This window comes from Lepidochelys kempii, chromosome 9, assembly GCF_965140285.1.
Source record: "Lepidochelys kempii isolate rLepKem1 chromosome 9, rLepKem1.hap1, whole genome shotgun sequence".
Taxonomy (NCBI): Eukaryota; Metazoa; Chordata; order Testudines; family Cheloniidae; genus Lepidochelys; species Lepidochelys kempii.
The window spans coordinates 82,468,724-82,482,336 of record NC_136388.1 but is presented as its reverse complement, the minus strand read 5'-3'; the positions used below and the strand labels follow the sequence as shown (position 1 = coordinate 82,482,336).

General features: G+C 48.8%; 1 protein-coding gene across 1 annotated transcript in view; it reads right to left on the bottom strand.

The window, feature by feature from the left end:
- UPRT (uracil phosphoribosyltransferase homolog) overlaps positions 1–12,926 on the bottom strand; it is a 30,027-nt gene extending 17,101 nt beyond the window's left edge. Inside the window, exon 1 of the mRNA XM_073361131.2 lies at positions 12,563–12,926. Coding sequence (XP_073217232.1) covers positions 12,563–12,840 — 278 coding nt within the window. The 5' untranslated portion in view covers positions 12,841–12,926. The remainder of the gene's footprint in view (positions 1–12,562) is intronic.
- Between the last annotated feature and the right edge of the window lie 687 nt (positions 12,927–13,613).

The following is a 13,613-nucleotide window of genomic DNA, read 5'->3' as shown; positions in this document are numbered from 1 at the left end:
ACACCCTCACCTGGAAAACTGTGTTCAGGCCTGGTGACCCGATGTCAAAAATGAGAGTAGACTCAGGAGTAGACTCAATATCACAAAGAAGAGAAAATATATTGAGGCAATACTGCCAAGTTCCTCTTGCTGTCAAATCTAGAATTAAGGCACCGAGTGTATTTTAAGTGTCTGCCCTGCTAGAAGTGGAACATGCAGGGGATGCCACCCTCCACTGCCCCCCCCAGCAGTGAAGTCATCTCACTGATGTGTTATGCACTGCTGAGTCATCCGGCTTTGTACAGCAGTGAGGAGCATATACCCTGCTGCTTTACTGTCTTCAGTTCTATATTATTCACTCTAAACACCTCAGGGAATAAAAAGCCTAAGTAGAATACAATAAAATGGTCACAAACAAAAGCCACAATAACCTTTAAATACCTACACTTAAATCCTGCCTCGTGTTAAGTCTGGATTTTAAACAATACAGACACACTACTGATCTAAGCTAACGAAGTTGCTTCTATGGAAACCAGAGATCTTGGGTGCACTAGACTTGATTTTATTGCAAATTGCAATACTACAGGTTTTAGCCTCCAGATCACTCAATCTAATTTATCCCTGCCATGAATGAATGAACTTTTGTGAGATGATTTTTATAGTCTCACCAGTACAGAGCTTTAAACAAAAGACTACAGCAGTGTGCTCCCACATAACCAACATTGAAATGCACAAGTACATTCTCCATTAAAGGGTTCAAAATTCACATCCATTAGACTTAAACTGTGGGCAACCACCTCTAAGTAAACACTGGAAAGCTTGCAAAACTGAGCAAGTTTGCAAAAACATCTTGGATATAGAGATGAGGAAGTGATATGGAACCTATCCTATCCCCCAGTCTCCTGCACACGTGCTCAACTCCTGTTAATATTAATGACAGCTACATAAAGGAAGCAAAAGGAACATGGACAGCTCTAGAGAGAGAAGTGGACTAAGTCAGTAATGACGATTTGGTGGACTAACATATGCTATCTTATCCAGTATGAGGCATTAGAAGGACTAGTAATAATGCCAATTACTTTAACTTCCTTAGGCTTCAGGGGCTGTACTGAAAACAATGCCAGGACAACACCCTGGTGATGGCAGAAGAACCTAAACAGAAGAGAAAGGAGAGAAATACCCACCGGCTATTTGTGGTGATAAAATACATATATTTAAGACTTCATCTTGCAGACACAAGGTTTGTCCAAGAATAGTCACTTGCCAAACGGGCCCAAATCTTGGCCCTCCTGTGCTTTGTCACATGCCGCTGACCAGAGCGCCACAGCATAGCATGACTCCACGGATACAGAGCTTTGTAAGTATCCTAAAAGGGGGAACCCATGAAATGCCACCCAGCCCACAATGGTAAGAGCTTTTTTAAAGTGTCTTGAGATTTTGCCTGATTTTCCCCACCATATTTTGCAGCAGATGCCAGATAGTTATTGCAATGCAGGATTGCATTAACTTCCCTGATTCCTGGAGAGAGGGGAGAAAGACTTATTTGCGTGAGCTCCCACTTCCCCAAGCACCTCCCACCATGGAATAAACACAGAGCCCCACTGTGCCCCTCTTCTGCACTAGCCCCAACTGTCCTCAGGATCCCACAGGCTAATATGGAACTAACCTGTGTCAGAGTAAGAGACTATCCCACCCCTGCTCCTGAGTAAGAGCCACAAACTGCCTCACTCAGCCCTATATCTTGGTCACTTCTCTCTCATCCTGCCCCTCCCAACTTTGTGGCTTTTTCATACTGTCCCAGTGCCTCGACCATCTGTCTTCTGGGGCACTAAGCAAATACACCTCCCCTCTAAGACTTGTAATTGTGGTGCTATCTGCTCATTTTTATACTACTTTCTATCTAGAGAGAGATCTGAAACAAGACGTGATCTGGATACCCTGTAAGTGAGCCAATTTTTCCTTCCTTCCTAGCATTGTCTATTGATGTCTCATTATGATATCCGTATCAAGCAGACCAAGCTCTTGGCAGCATGGAACTAGTCCTAGCTGTAAAGCTCCATGCCTATCCCTGCTGCATCCATTCTTAAGAGGATTTCCAGCACTACAGTTGCTTAAAAAGACCAGACAAGATGAATTATGCCGTTCCCAGAAAAGAGCATCACAGCAAGTTCTAGTCACCCTGTGCCTAACTGTTCCTTCTCCCCTATGTGATTTAGCAGTGAACATTTTAGAATCCTCCTGGATGAAAGATTATTGCACCCTGGAATCTCTTTCTCCACCACTGAAATGTAGCTGTCTTTCTCAGATGGAATGTGGCAATAAAACTGCTACCATTTTTTCCCCTGTGAAAGTGTTAACAAATGAGATGCGAAAGCCTGCTTGCCTTTTTGAACAGCCGCATTGGGTCTTCCCCCCTTACACAGTAATGTTTTTTTCTAGTAAATGTTTAGTGAAAAGCTCAGAGCGTCAGTTACAGCTCTGCTGCCTTGTCATCATGCCATGTTCAGGATCGAGTGTAGCTCTGAGACTTGTCATCATTGCAGTAGATATTTTAGTGATCCATATTTATGAGTCTCCACCGCCTCTCAACAAAATAACATAGCCTTGCAATGAATCAAATGTGTAAATCTCCTCAACGGAAGAATCAGCCAGTGGCTTGCAGGCTTGCCAAACCCAAAGTCCTACTGAATACACTTGGAAAAGCTGAACACTTTTTTACTTGCAGCAAGAAAGACACCCACTAAGTGGGATATTTCCCTGTGTTCCAAAAATGACACGGTTTTCCTTTACTAGCCTCAAAACTCTTTACAGGGGAAACCCTTCTCACCAACAAGTTTTGAGTGGACACGAGAACACCATGGGTTCGGGAGGCAGAACTGAATCCTCCCTCTCGCCGCAGCCCACTCTCAAAGCCCCCTTTCTGCTCTGCAGGGGAGACAGCTGCCAGGCAGTGTGTCTGATGTGCAGAGTTGCTCTCTATGGAACCTCCACAGCCTGTACAGCGAGACTGCAGCAGCTCCGTGCATTCTGTGCCTGTGGTACTATTACTCTTCAGCACACAGAGAAAAAAGATACAGAAAAACACTAATTTAAAATAATTTAAACTACGGAAGATAAGGTTACTTAATGCATACAGGTTTCAGAGTAACAGCCGTGTTAGTCTGTATTTGCAAAAAGAAAAGGAGGATTTGTGGCACCTTAGAGACTAACCAATTTATTTGAGCATAAGCTTTCGTTAGCTACAGCTCACTTCATCTGATGCATGCTGTGGAAAGTGTAGAAGATCTTTTTATACACACAAAGCATGAAAAAATACCTCCTCCACCCCACTCTCCTGCTGGTAATAGCTTATCTAAAGTGATCACTCTCCTTACAATGTGTATGATAATCAAGGTGGGCCATTTCCGGCACAAATCCAGGGTTTAACAAGAAGGTCTGAGGGGGGGCGTAGTAAAAAACAAGGGGAAATAGGCTACCTTGCATAATGACTTAGCCACTCCCAGTCTCTATTCAAGCCTAAGTTAATTGTATCCAATTTGCAAATGAATTCCAATTCAACAGTTTCTCGCTGGAGTCTGGATTTGAAGATTTTTTGTTGTAATATCGCAACTTTCATGTCTGTAATTGCGTGACCAGAGAGATTGAAGTGTTCTCCAACTGGTTTATGAATGTTATAATTCTTCACATCTGATTTGTGTCCATTTATTCTTTTACGTAGAGACTGTCCAGTTTGACCAATGTACATGGCAGAGGGGCATTGCTGGCACATGATGGCATATATCACATTGGTGGATGTGCAGGTGAACGAGCCTCTGATAGTGTGGCTGATGCTATTCGGCTCTGTGATGGTGTCCCCTGAATAGATATGTGGGCACAGTTGGCAATGGGCTTTGTTGCAAGGATAGGTTCCTGGGTTAGTGGTTCTGTTGTGTGGTATGTGGTTGCTGGTGAGTATTTGCTTCAGGTTGGGGGGCTGTCTGTAGGCAAGGACTGGCCTGTCTCCCAGGAATTGTGAGAGTGTTGGGTCATCCTTCAGGATAGGTTGTAGATCCTTAATAATGCGTTGGAGGGGTTTTAGTTGGGGGCTGAAGGTGACGGCTAGTGGCGTTCTATTATTTTGTTTGTTAGGCCTGTCCTGTAGTAGGTGACTTCTGGGAACTCTTCTGGCTCTATCAATCTGTTTCTTCACTTCCGCAGGTGGGTATTGTAGTTGTAAGAATGCTTGATAGAGATCTTGTAGGTGTTTGTCTCTGTCTGAGGGGTTGGAGCAAATGCGGTTGTATCGCAGAGCTTGGCTGTAGACGATGGATCGTGTGGTCAGGGTGAAAGCTGGAGGCATGTAGGTAGGAATAGCAGTCAGTAGGTTTCCGGTATAGGGTGGTGTTTATGTGACCATCGCTTATTAGCACTGTAGTGTCCAGGAAGTGGATCTCTTGTGTGGACTGGACCAGGTTGAGGTTGATGGTGGGATGGAAATTGTTGAAATCATGGTGGAATTCCTCAAGGGCTTCTTTTCCATGGGTCCAGATGATGAAGACATCATCAATATAGCGCAAGTAGAGTAGGGGCGTTAGGGGACAAGAGCTGAGGAAGCATTGTCCTAAGTCAGCCATAAAAATGTTGGCATACTGTGGGGCCATGCGGGTACCCATAGCAGTGCCGCTGATTTGGAGGTATACATTGTCCCCAAATGTAAAATAGTTATGGGTAAGGACAAAGTCACAAAGTTCAGCCACCAGGTTAGCCGTGACATTATCGGGGATAGTGTTCTTGACGGCTCGTAGTCCATCTTTGTGTGGAATGTTGGTGTAGAGGGCTTCTACATCCATAGTGGCCAGGATGGTGTTATCAGGAAGATCAGCGATGGATTGTAGTTTCCTCAGGAAGTCAGTGGTGTCTCCAAGGTAGCTGGGAGCGCTGTAGCGTAGGGCCTCAGGAGGGAGTCTACATAGCCAGACAATCCTGCTGTCAGGGTGCCAATGCCTGAGATGATGGGGCACCCAGGATTTCCAGGTTTATGGATCTTGGGTAGTAGATAGAATATCCCAGGTCGGGGTTCCAGGGGTGTGTCTGTGCGGATTTGATCTTGTGCTTTTTCAGGGAGTTTCTTGAGCAAATGCTGTAGTTTCTTTTGGTAACTCTCAGTGGGATCAGAGGGTAATGGCTTGTAGAAAGTGGTGTTAGAGAGCTGCCGAGCAGCCTCTTGTTCATATTCCGACCTATTCATGATGACAACAGCACCTCCTTTGTCAGCCTTTTTGATTATGATGTCAGAGTTGTTTCTGAGGCTGTGGATGGCATTGTGTTCCGCATGGCTGAGGTTATGGATATATGCCATCATGTGCCAGCAATGCCCCTCTGCTATGTACATTGGTCAAACGGGACAGTCTCTACATAAAAAAATTAATGGACATAAATCAGATGTCAAGAATTATAACATTCATAAACCAGTCGGAGAACACTTCAATCTCTCTGGTCACGCGATTACAGACATGAAAGTTGCGATATTACAACAAAAAAAACTTCAAATCCAGTCTCCAGCGAGAAACTGTTGAATTGGAATTCATTTGCAAATGGGATACAATTAGCTTGGGCTTGAATAGAGACTGGGAGTGGCTAAGTCATTATGCAAGGTAACCTATTTCCCCTTGTTTTTTTCTTACTCCCCCTCCCCCGACGTTCTTGTTAAACCCTGGATTTGTGCTGGAAATGGCCCACCTTGATTATCATACACATTGTAAGGAGATTGATCACTTTAGATAAGCTATTACCAGCAGGAGACTGGGGTGGGAAGAGGTATTTTTTCATGCTTTGTGTGTATATAGAAAGATCTTCTACACTTTCCACAGTATGCATCCGATGAAGTGAGCTGTAGCTCATGAAAGCTTATGCTCAAATAAATTGGTTAGTCTCTAAGGTGCCACAAGTACTCCTTTTCTTAATGCATACAGTGTCCTGGAGAGGTGAAGTATTGTACGGATATGGATGATTTAAACCATTGCTTGAAAATTTTACACAACACCTACTGTCAATGACCCAACCAAAGGCAGATACAAAAGACCAGGGAAGGCCACTGGTAGTGCCTGGTGGCAACTGCTACAATAGCCTGCTTCCCAGTCAGCAACAAAGAGAATCTCACAAGTGTTGACAGTTTCACGGCTGCCCAACCCTGTCTGAATAACACCCAGGAAACTGGCAAGCGTCTTGTCTGCTTCATGCTGCTGCTCACGAACTTCTATAACCCGGAGAAGACGATCAAAGGCAGCCCTCTCCCTTAAAGTTGTTCCAGAGGCAGCCTCATTCCATTCTTCTTCTCTTTCACAATTGCTTTCTGGGAAATCCAGCACTCAGGAACTTTCTCTATTCCCTTTCTTGCTCTGGTAAGTTTACATCTATTAGCTACTAGGGAAAAAGGAAATGTTAGTCATATCTGTATTGCTCCCTTCTCCTGTTCAGTCACAGTCATTGCAAGTCAATAGCAGAACCTAACTGGAACTCCAAGTCACGTGCTGCTTTAGCCTCTTCTTGGTATTCTTACATGCTTTATTTAAATATTTGGTTAACAGGTGAGGCTGCAACATATACCTCACACTGATTTAGTGTCTTAAAAACTTGATTTTTCTTTAAACAGCCAAGCTTACAAAAAAGGAGGCTCTCCTTGATCAAAGGAATGAATGTGGGGGTTCAAAGCAGCAGGAATTTGAAAAGCAATCTAAGTGCCAGAGAAGTGGGGATTGTAATGAAACTACTGACCTATCGAATGGCACAGTGGCACCAATGGATGCTTCTACAATAAATCTGACATCATAGCCAGTGAGCAATGGTTCTTCCTGCTCCAAAGCACAGGACCAATGTAGTACTGCTTTCTATTCTCTGTACGTATATAGCTCCTCACCACATACTATGCATTTTAGCATGTACATCCAAAAGCAGAAAGCAGAGTCATAATACAGCAAGGAGGCAGACACTATGAAAGCTACAGCACAAGCCTTAGCAGTGAGACAAGAAGAATAATTGACTCTGAATTAAGGAAAGTGTAAGCCTCTTTTAACATGTTGTAACTAGAAGTATAAAGACAGGGGTTTTTTTTTTTACAAACACTAGGTCTTTCTACCTGTGAGGATTCCTTCCTGCTTTTAGGGTACTATTAAAAAAGAAAAGAAGAAGGAAAATAACAAGAGACTAGAACTATAAAAATTGGGTAGTTAGTCATGATTTCATGTTTACTATATGCGTGAGAGGTAACTTCTAGTCTCAATCAAACTATGAATAGGAATGATCTGGCAGCAGATCTATTTTAAAGTCACTTCTTTAGCCAAACTAGTGACTTACTGGTCATGTCCTGCACAACTCCTAATAACATGTTTCTGTTCCCAGTCCCAGCTTCTTGTTCTGAGTTGGGAGACCTGAAGAAATAAAGGGACTCTGTTCCAGGCAGAAATGAGCAGGATCTTGCACTACATCTGTTAGTTAAGGAGTGGTGTTGTCTGACTCCAAAACAGCGAAAAAACCTGGTTGGATCAACACGTGTCCCAGGAGTGGGGAGACCAGGAACAAGACAGATGAAGTGGGTGAAAGAAAGCGTGCATTGTTTTTGACTACTTTCTGTCTTTGTCATGCACAAAATTTAAACAAGCCTGGACATAAGAGACTGCATCAGAATCAAGACAGTTGGCTTGCAACTACAAATAGACCATGTGGGTGTATCCCATGTGACCAATTTCCAACAAATGCACCAGGGCACACGCTGGTGCCCCATACCTTCCCCAGCTTCTATTTATGGCTCCACACAGACTTTTCATTCTGTGCACTATATAAAAAATCCAAAGAGTAGTTAAGTTTCACCACCACTATTTCCATATCACATCTTGATGTTCTCTAGAAAAGTGTTTCTCAACCAGTGGTCCCTGAGATCTACCTGACCCAGTTTAGGAAGGCAGCAAGCCGGTCCCTGGTATCAAAAAGGGTGAGAAACACTGCTCTAGAGAAAGGAAGCAGCAGCTTATTACCACAAGGTCTTATGTTCTCTTGTCTCAAATGCTCCAATCAGCTCTGAACCTGCCAAGGCCAAGCGTGGGTGGCAAAAGACTCAAACTAAGGAGTGAAAAAATATTACAGGAAGCTTTAAAGTCACAGGATTCATTTCTTTAGCATAAATAATATTGAAACAGAGGTCTACACCACAATTTAGCCCCACAGCCTGAATGCCATGAGGCTGAGTCAGTTGACCCTGGCTCTTAGACTTAGCCCTAGTCTACACTAGGAGTTGAGGTCAAATTTAGCAGCGTTAAATCGAGTTAACCCTGCACCCATCCACACGACCAAGCCCTTTTTTTCGACTTAAAGGGCTCTTAAAATCGATTTCTTTACTCCACCCCCGACAAGGGAATTAGCGCTGAAATCAGCCTTGCCGGGTCGAATTTGGGGTAGTGTGGACACAATTTGATGGTATTGGCCTCCGGGAGCTATCCCAGAGTGCTCTATTGTGACAGCTCTGGATAGCACTCTCAACTCAGATGCACTAGCCAGGTAGACAGGAAAAGGCCCGCCAATTTTTGAATCTCATTTGCTGTTTGGCCAGCGTGGCAAGCTGCAGGTGAGTGCAGAGCTCATCAGCAGAGGTGACCATGCAGAGCTCATCAGCAGAGGTGACCATGATGGAGTCCCAGAATCGCAAAAGAGCTCCAACATGGACTGAACGGGAGGTATGGGATCTGATCGTTGTATGGGGAGAGGAATCCGTGCTATCAGAACTCCGTTTCAGTTTTCGAAATGCCAAAACATTTGTCAAAATCTCCCAGGGCATGAAGAACAGAGGCCATAACAGGGACCCGAAGCAGCGCCGCATGAAACTTAAGGAGCTGAAGCAACCCTACCAGAAAACCAGAGAGGCAAACGGCCGCTCTGGGTCAGAGCCCCAAACATGCCGCTTCTATGGCAAGCTGCATGCCATTTTAGGGGGTTCAGGCACCACTACCCCAGCCATGTTGTTTGACTCCTTCAATGGAGATGGAGGCAATATGGAAGCAGGTTTTGGGGACGAAGTAGATGATGATGATGAGGAGATTGTAGATAGCTCATAGCAAGCGAGCGGAGAAACCGGTTTTCCCAACAGCCAGGAACTGTTTCTCACCCTGGACCTGGAGCCAGTACCCCCCAAACCCACCCAAAGCTGCCTCCCGGACCCGCCAGGCGGAGAAGAGACCTCTGGTGAGTGTACCTTTTAAAATAGTATACATGGTTTAAAAGCAAGCGTGTTTAATGATTAATTTGCTCTGCATTCGCAGCCAGTACAGCTACTGGAAAAGTCTGTTAACGTGTCTGGGGATGGAACGGAAATCCTCCAGGGACATCTCCATAAAGCTCTCCTGGATGTACTCCCAAAGCCTTTGCAAAAGGTTTCTGGGGAGGGCAGCCTTATTCCGTCCACCATGGTAAGACACTTTACCACACCAAGCCAGTAACACATAGTCGGGAATCATTGCAGAACAAAGCACTGCAGCACATGTTTGCTGGCGTTCAAACAACACCCGTTCTTTATCTCTCTGTGTTATCCTCAGGAGAGTGATATCATTCATGGTCACCTGGTTGAAATAGGGTGCTTTTCTTAAGGGGACATTCAGAGGTGCCCATTCCTGCTGGGCTGGTTGCCTGTGGCTGAAATGTTCCCCGCTGTCAGCCCGCTGTTAGCGTTGGGGGGAGAGGGGAAAGGGGGAGGGGTTAGCCACATGGTGGGGGGAGGCAAAATGCGACCTTGGAACGAAAGCACATGTGCTATGTATGTAATGTTAACAGCAAGGTTTACCGTGAAAGAGTGTACCCATTGTTCTATAAAATGTCTTTTGAAATACCACTGTCCCTTTTTTTTCTCCACCAGCTGCATGTGTTTCAAGTATCACACGATTTTCTCCTTCCCAGAGGCCAGCGAAGATTAGAAGGCGAAAAAAACACACTCGCGATGAAATGTTCTCTGAGCTCATGCTGTCCTCCCACACTGACAGAGCACAGACGAATGCGTGGAGACAGACAATGTCAGAGTGCAGGAAAGCACAAAATGAATGCGAGGAGAGGTGGCGGGCTAAAGAGAGTAAGTGGTGGGCTGAAGATGATAGGTGGTGGCAGCGTGATCAGAGGAGGCAGGATTCAATGCTGAGGCTGCTGGAGGATCAAACTAATATGCTCCAGTGTATGGCTGAGCTGCAGAAAAGGCAGCTGGAGCACAGACTGCCGCTATAGGCCCTGTGTAACCAACCACCCTCCTCCTCAAGGTCCATAGCCTCCTCACCCAGACACCCAAGAACACAGTGGAGGGGCCTCCGGCCAGCCAGCCACACCACCCCAGCGGATTGTCCAAGCAACAGAAGGCTGGCATTCAGTAAGTTTTAAAGTGCTGTGTGGCCTTGTCCTTCCCTCCTCCACCACCCCACCCGGTGCTTCCCTTCTTCGCCACTCCTCCCGGGCTACCTTGGCAGTTATCCCCCCATCTGTGTGATGAATTAATAAACAATGCATGAATGTGAAGCAATAATGACTTTATTGCCTCTGCAAGCAGTGATCGAATGGGGGAGGGGAGGGTGGTTAGCTTACAGGGAAGTAGAGTGAACCAAGGGGTAGGGGGTTTCATCAAGGAGAAACAAACAGAACTTTCACACCGTAGCCTGGCCAGTCATGAAACTGGTTTTCAAAGCTTCTCTGATGCGCACCCCGCCCTCCTGTGCTCTTTTAACCGCCCTGGTGTCTGGCTGCACATAACCAGCTGCCAGGCGATTTGCCTCAACCTCCCACCCCGCCATAAACGTCTCCCCCTTACTCTCACAGTATTGTGGAGCGCACAGCAAGCAGTAATAACAATGGGAATATTGGTTTTGCTGAGGTCTAAGCGAGTCAGTAAACTGCGCCAGCGCGCTTTTAAATGTCCAAATGCACATTCTACCACCATTCTGCACTTGCTCAGCCTGTAGTTGAACAGCTCCTGACTACTGTTCAGGCTGCCTGTGTATGGCTTCATGAGCCATGGCATTAAGGGGTAGGCTGGGTCCCCAAGGATACATATATGCATTTCAACATCCCCAACTGTTATTTTCTGGTCTGGTCATCACTCTCGTCACCGCGCTGACGTTGCCTACTAGCCCGCTTTCACTTTGCCAGGTTCTGGTGCTGCATAAACTGCTGGATAATGCATATGGTGTTTAATGTGCTCCTAACTGCCAAAGCGATCTGAATGGGCTCCATGCTTGCTGTGGTATGGCGCCTGCACGGAAAAAAGGCGCGGAACGATTGCCTGCCATTGCTCTGACGGACACAGGGGCGACTGATGACATGGCTTACAGGGTTGGCTTACAGGGAATTAATATCAACAAAGGGGGTGGCTTTACATCAAGGAGAAACAAAAACAACTGTCACACAGAATGGCCCCCTCAAGGACTGAACTCAAAACCCTAGGTTTAGCAAGCCAATGCTCAACCCGCTAAGCTATCCCTCCCCCTGGGTATTCCAGGGAGGACTGAATCTCCATTAGTTTTCAAGGTGCCCCTGACAGACCTCACCAAAACGATTGTCGGCCGTTGATTTCACGGAGGGAGGGAGGGCGTGATGACATGTACCCAGAACTACCCGCGACAATGTTTTTGCCCCATTAGGCATTGGGATCTCAACCCAGAATTCCAATGGACGGTGGAGACTGCAGGAACTGTGGAATAGCTACCCACAGTGCAACGCTTCGGAAGTCAATGCTAGCCTCGGTACTGTGGAAGCACTCTGCCAAGTTAGTGCACTTAGAGCATTTGTGTGGGGGGACACACAATCAACTATATAAAAACGATTTCTAAAAAAACGACTTCTAAAATTAGACCTAATTTCATAGTGTAGACATACCCTTAGTTCTGCAAGTTTTACCCCAGGGCCAGCCAGAGACCGACCGAGCATGCTTCAGCAGCACAGTCTGACATGCTGCTCCCCACTTAGCAAAGGGGTGCTGCCGACAAATGCAAGAGTCTGAGACTGAGAAGCAAAATCAAACCCAAGACACTGTACTTCCTCGCCCCTTGAAATGCCCACAAAGCTTGGGCAGCATCTAGGTCTCAGAAAGAGTGGGGAGCCTGAACAGTGGTGGCCCTTGTGTGACCACCTACGGTGCTGCCAGACGCACACTTGTTGTTACCAAGAACTGGCCCTCCTCACAGCCCTTCTTTGCTGAGACAAGTCCTGTCACTTAGGACACTTTAAACCTTTGCCTGATTCCCTCTCCATAAAATTGCACCCCACATATACCCCCAGCCTCCTGCCTGCCCCCCCAGCCCAATCCCTCCTGCTCCCCCCCCATCTGATCCCCCGTCTTCTGCTTCCCCCCCCATCCCACCTGCTGCCTGGGGCCCCCCAGCCCGATCCCTCTTGATCCCCCACTTCCAGCCTGGGCCTCCTCAAACCGATCCCTTCTGCCCCCAGCCCCCTGCCCGCCCCCCCGGCCAATCCCTCCGCCAGCCCGATTCGTCCTCTTCCACAGCCCGCTCGCCTCCCCACCCCACCCCCTGGTCCCCCGGGGGTCTCCGCTCTCCCCACCGCCCCGGCCGGGCCCTGCTCTCACTTGTCCCTGATGATGGTCTGCAGCTCGCGGATCTGGTCGTTCATGGGCAGCAGCTTGAGCTGGGCTCCGATCTGCAGCGGCTGCGGCCCGGGCTCCGGGGGTGGGACCCCGTTGCTGCCGCTGTCCGGGCTGGGGCTGCTGTCGGGGCCGGGCTCCGCGAAGCGGATCAGCCGCGTGCTGCCACAGCCACCCCCTGCCCCGGCCGCCGGCTGCTCCTCCTGCTGCCGCGGGCCGCCCGCCGCGCCCAACGGCCGGTTGTGGCAGGGCATGGTCTCCATGCAGCGGGGCGCGCGCCGCCACCCGCCGCCCGCGCGCAGCCCGGGTCCCTCGCTCCCGGCCGGGCCCGGCCCGCCCCGTCCGCGCCCATTGGCTCCCGGCCCTGCCACTCACCACTCAGAAGGGGTCCCGCGGCCGGGAGCATAAGGCCCCGCTTCCCGCCACGCCCGCTTCCTGTGCGGAGCACGCGGGCGACGGCGAGCAGAGGGCTCCTCCCCCCGCCGGCGCGAGCGGGCTGGGCTCCCCCCCCCCCGAGGTGCTCCGCGTGCCCCCTGCGGTCCCCTTCCTTTCCCCGCCGGGCGGCGCCTAGCGCGCCGGGCCGCTGCGCCCTGCTGGGGACCCCAGTGACCCGCCCGCGGGCGCGCCCTTCCCCCCCGAGCCCCCTTCCTTCCGCGTCGGCGTCGCTCAGGCATCAGCAGGCCCCTCCCCGGCAAGTGAAATGCCGGGGCCCCTCCCGCTGCCCTCGGCTGTGAGGTTGCCGGCCCCGTGAACCCGCTCCCCTTATCCCCCGGCTGTCCTTCCCCAAGGCCCGCAGGCGGGCTGAGCAGCCACGTGCCGCTCGAGCCCCCCCCGGCGGAGAAACGCCTTGGTGGGGATCCCGGGATGGGCAGGCGCTCGGGGCCGGGGGGGCTGCTCTAGCGGGATCGCCAGGGGGACTGGTGAATGAGGATTGAGAGTCAGTTCAGCTCAGCAGGTGTTCGCGGGGGCGGGCAGGGGTTGTCTTTAGCTATTGCAAAGGGGCAAACCCCCTGCTTAACCCTCCTTTGTGCAGCCC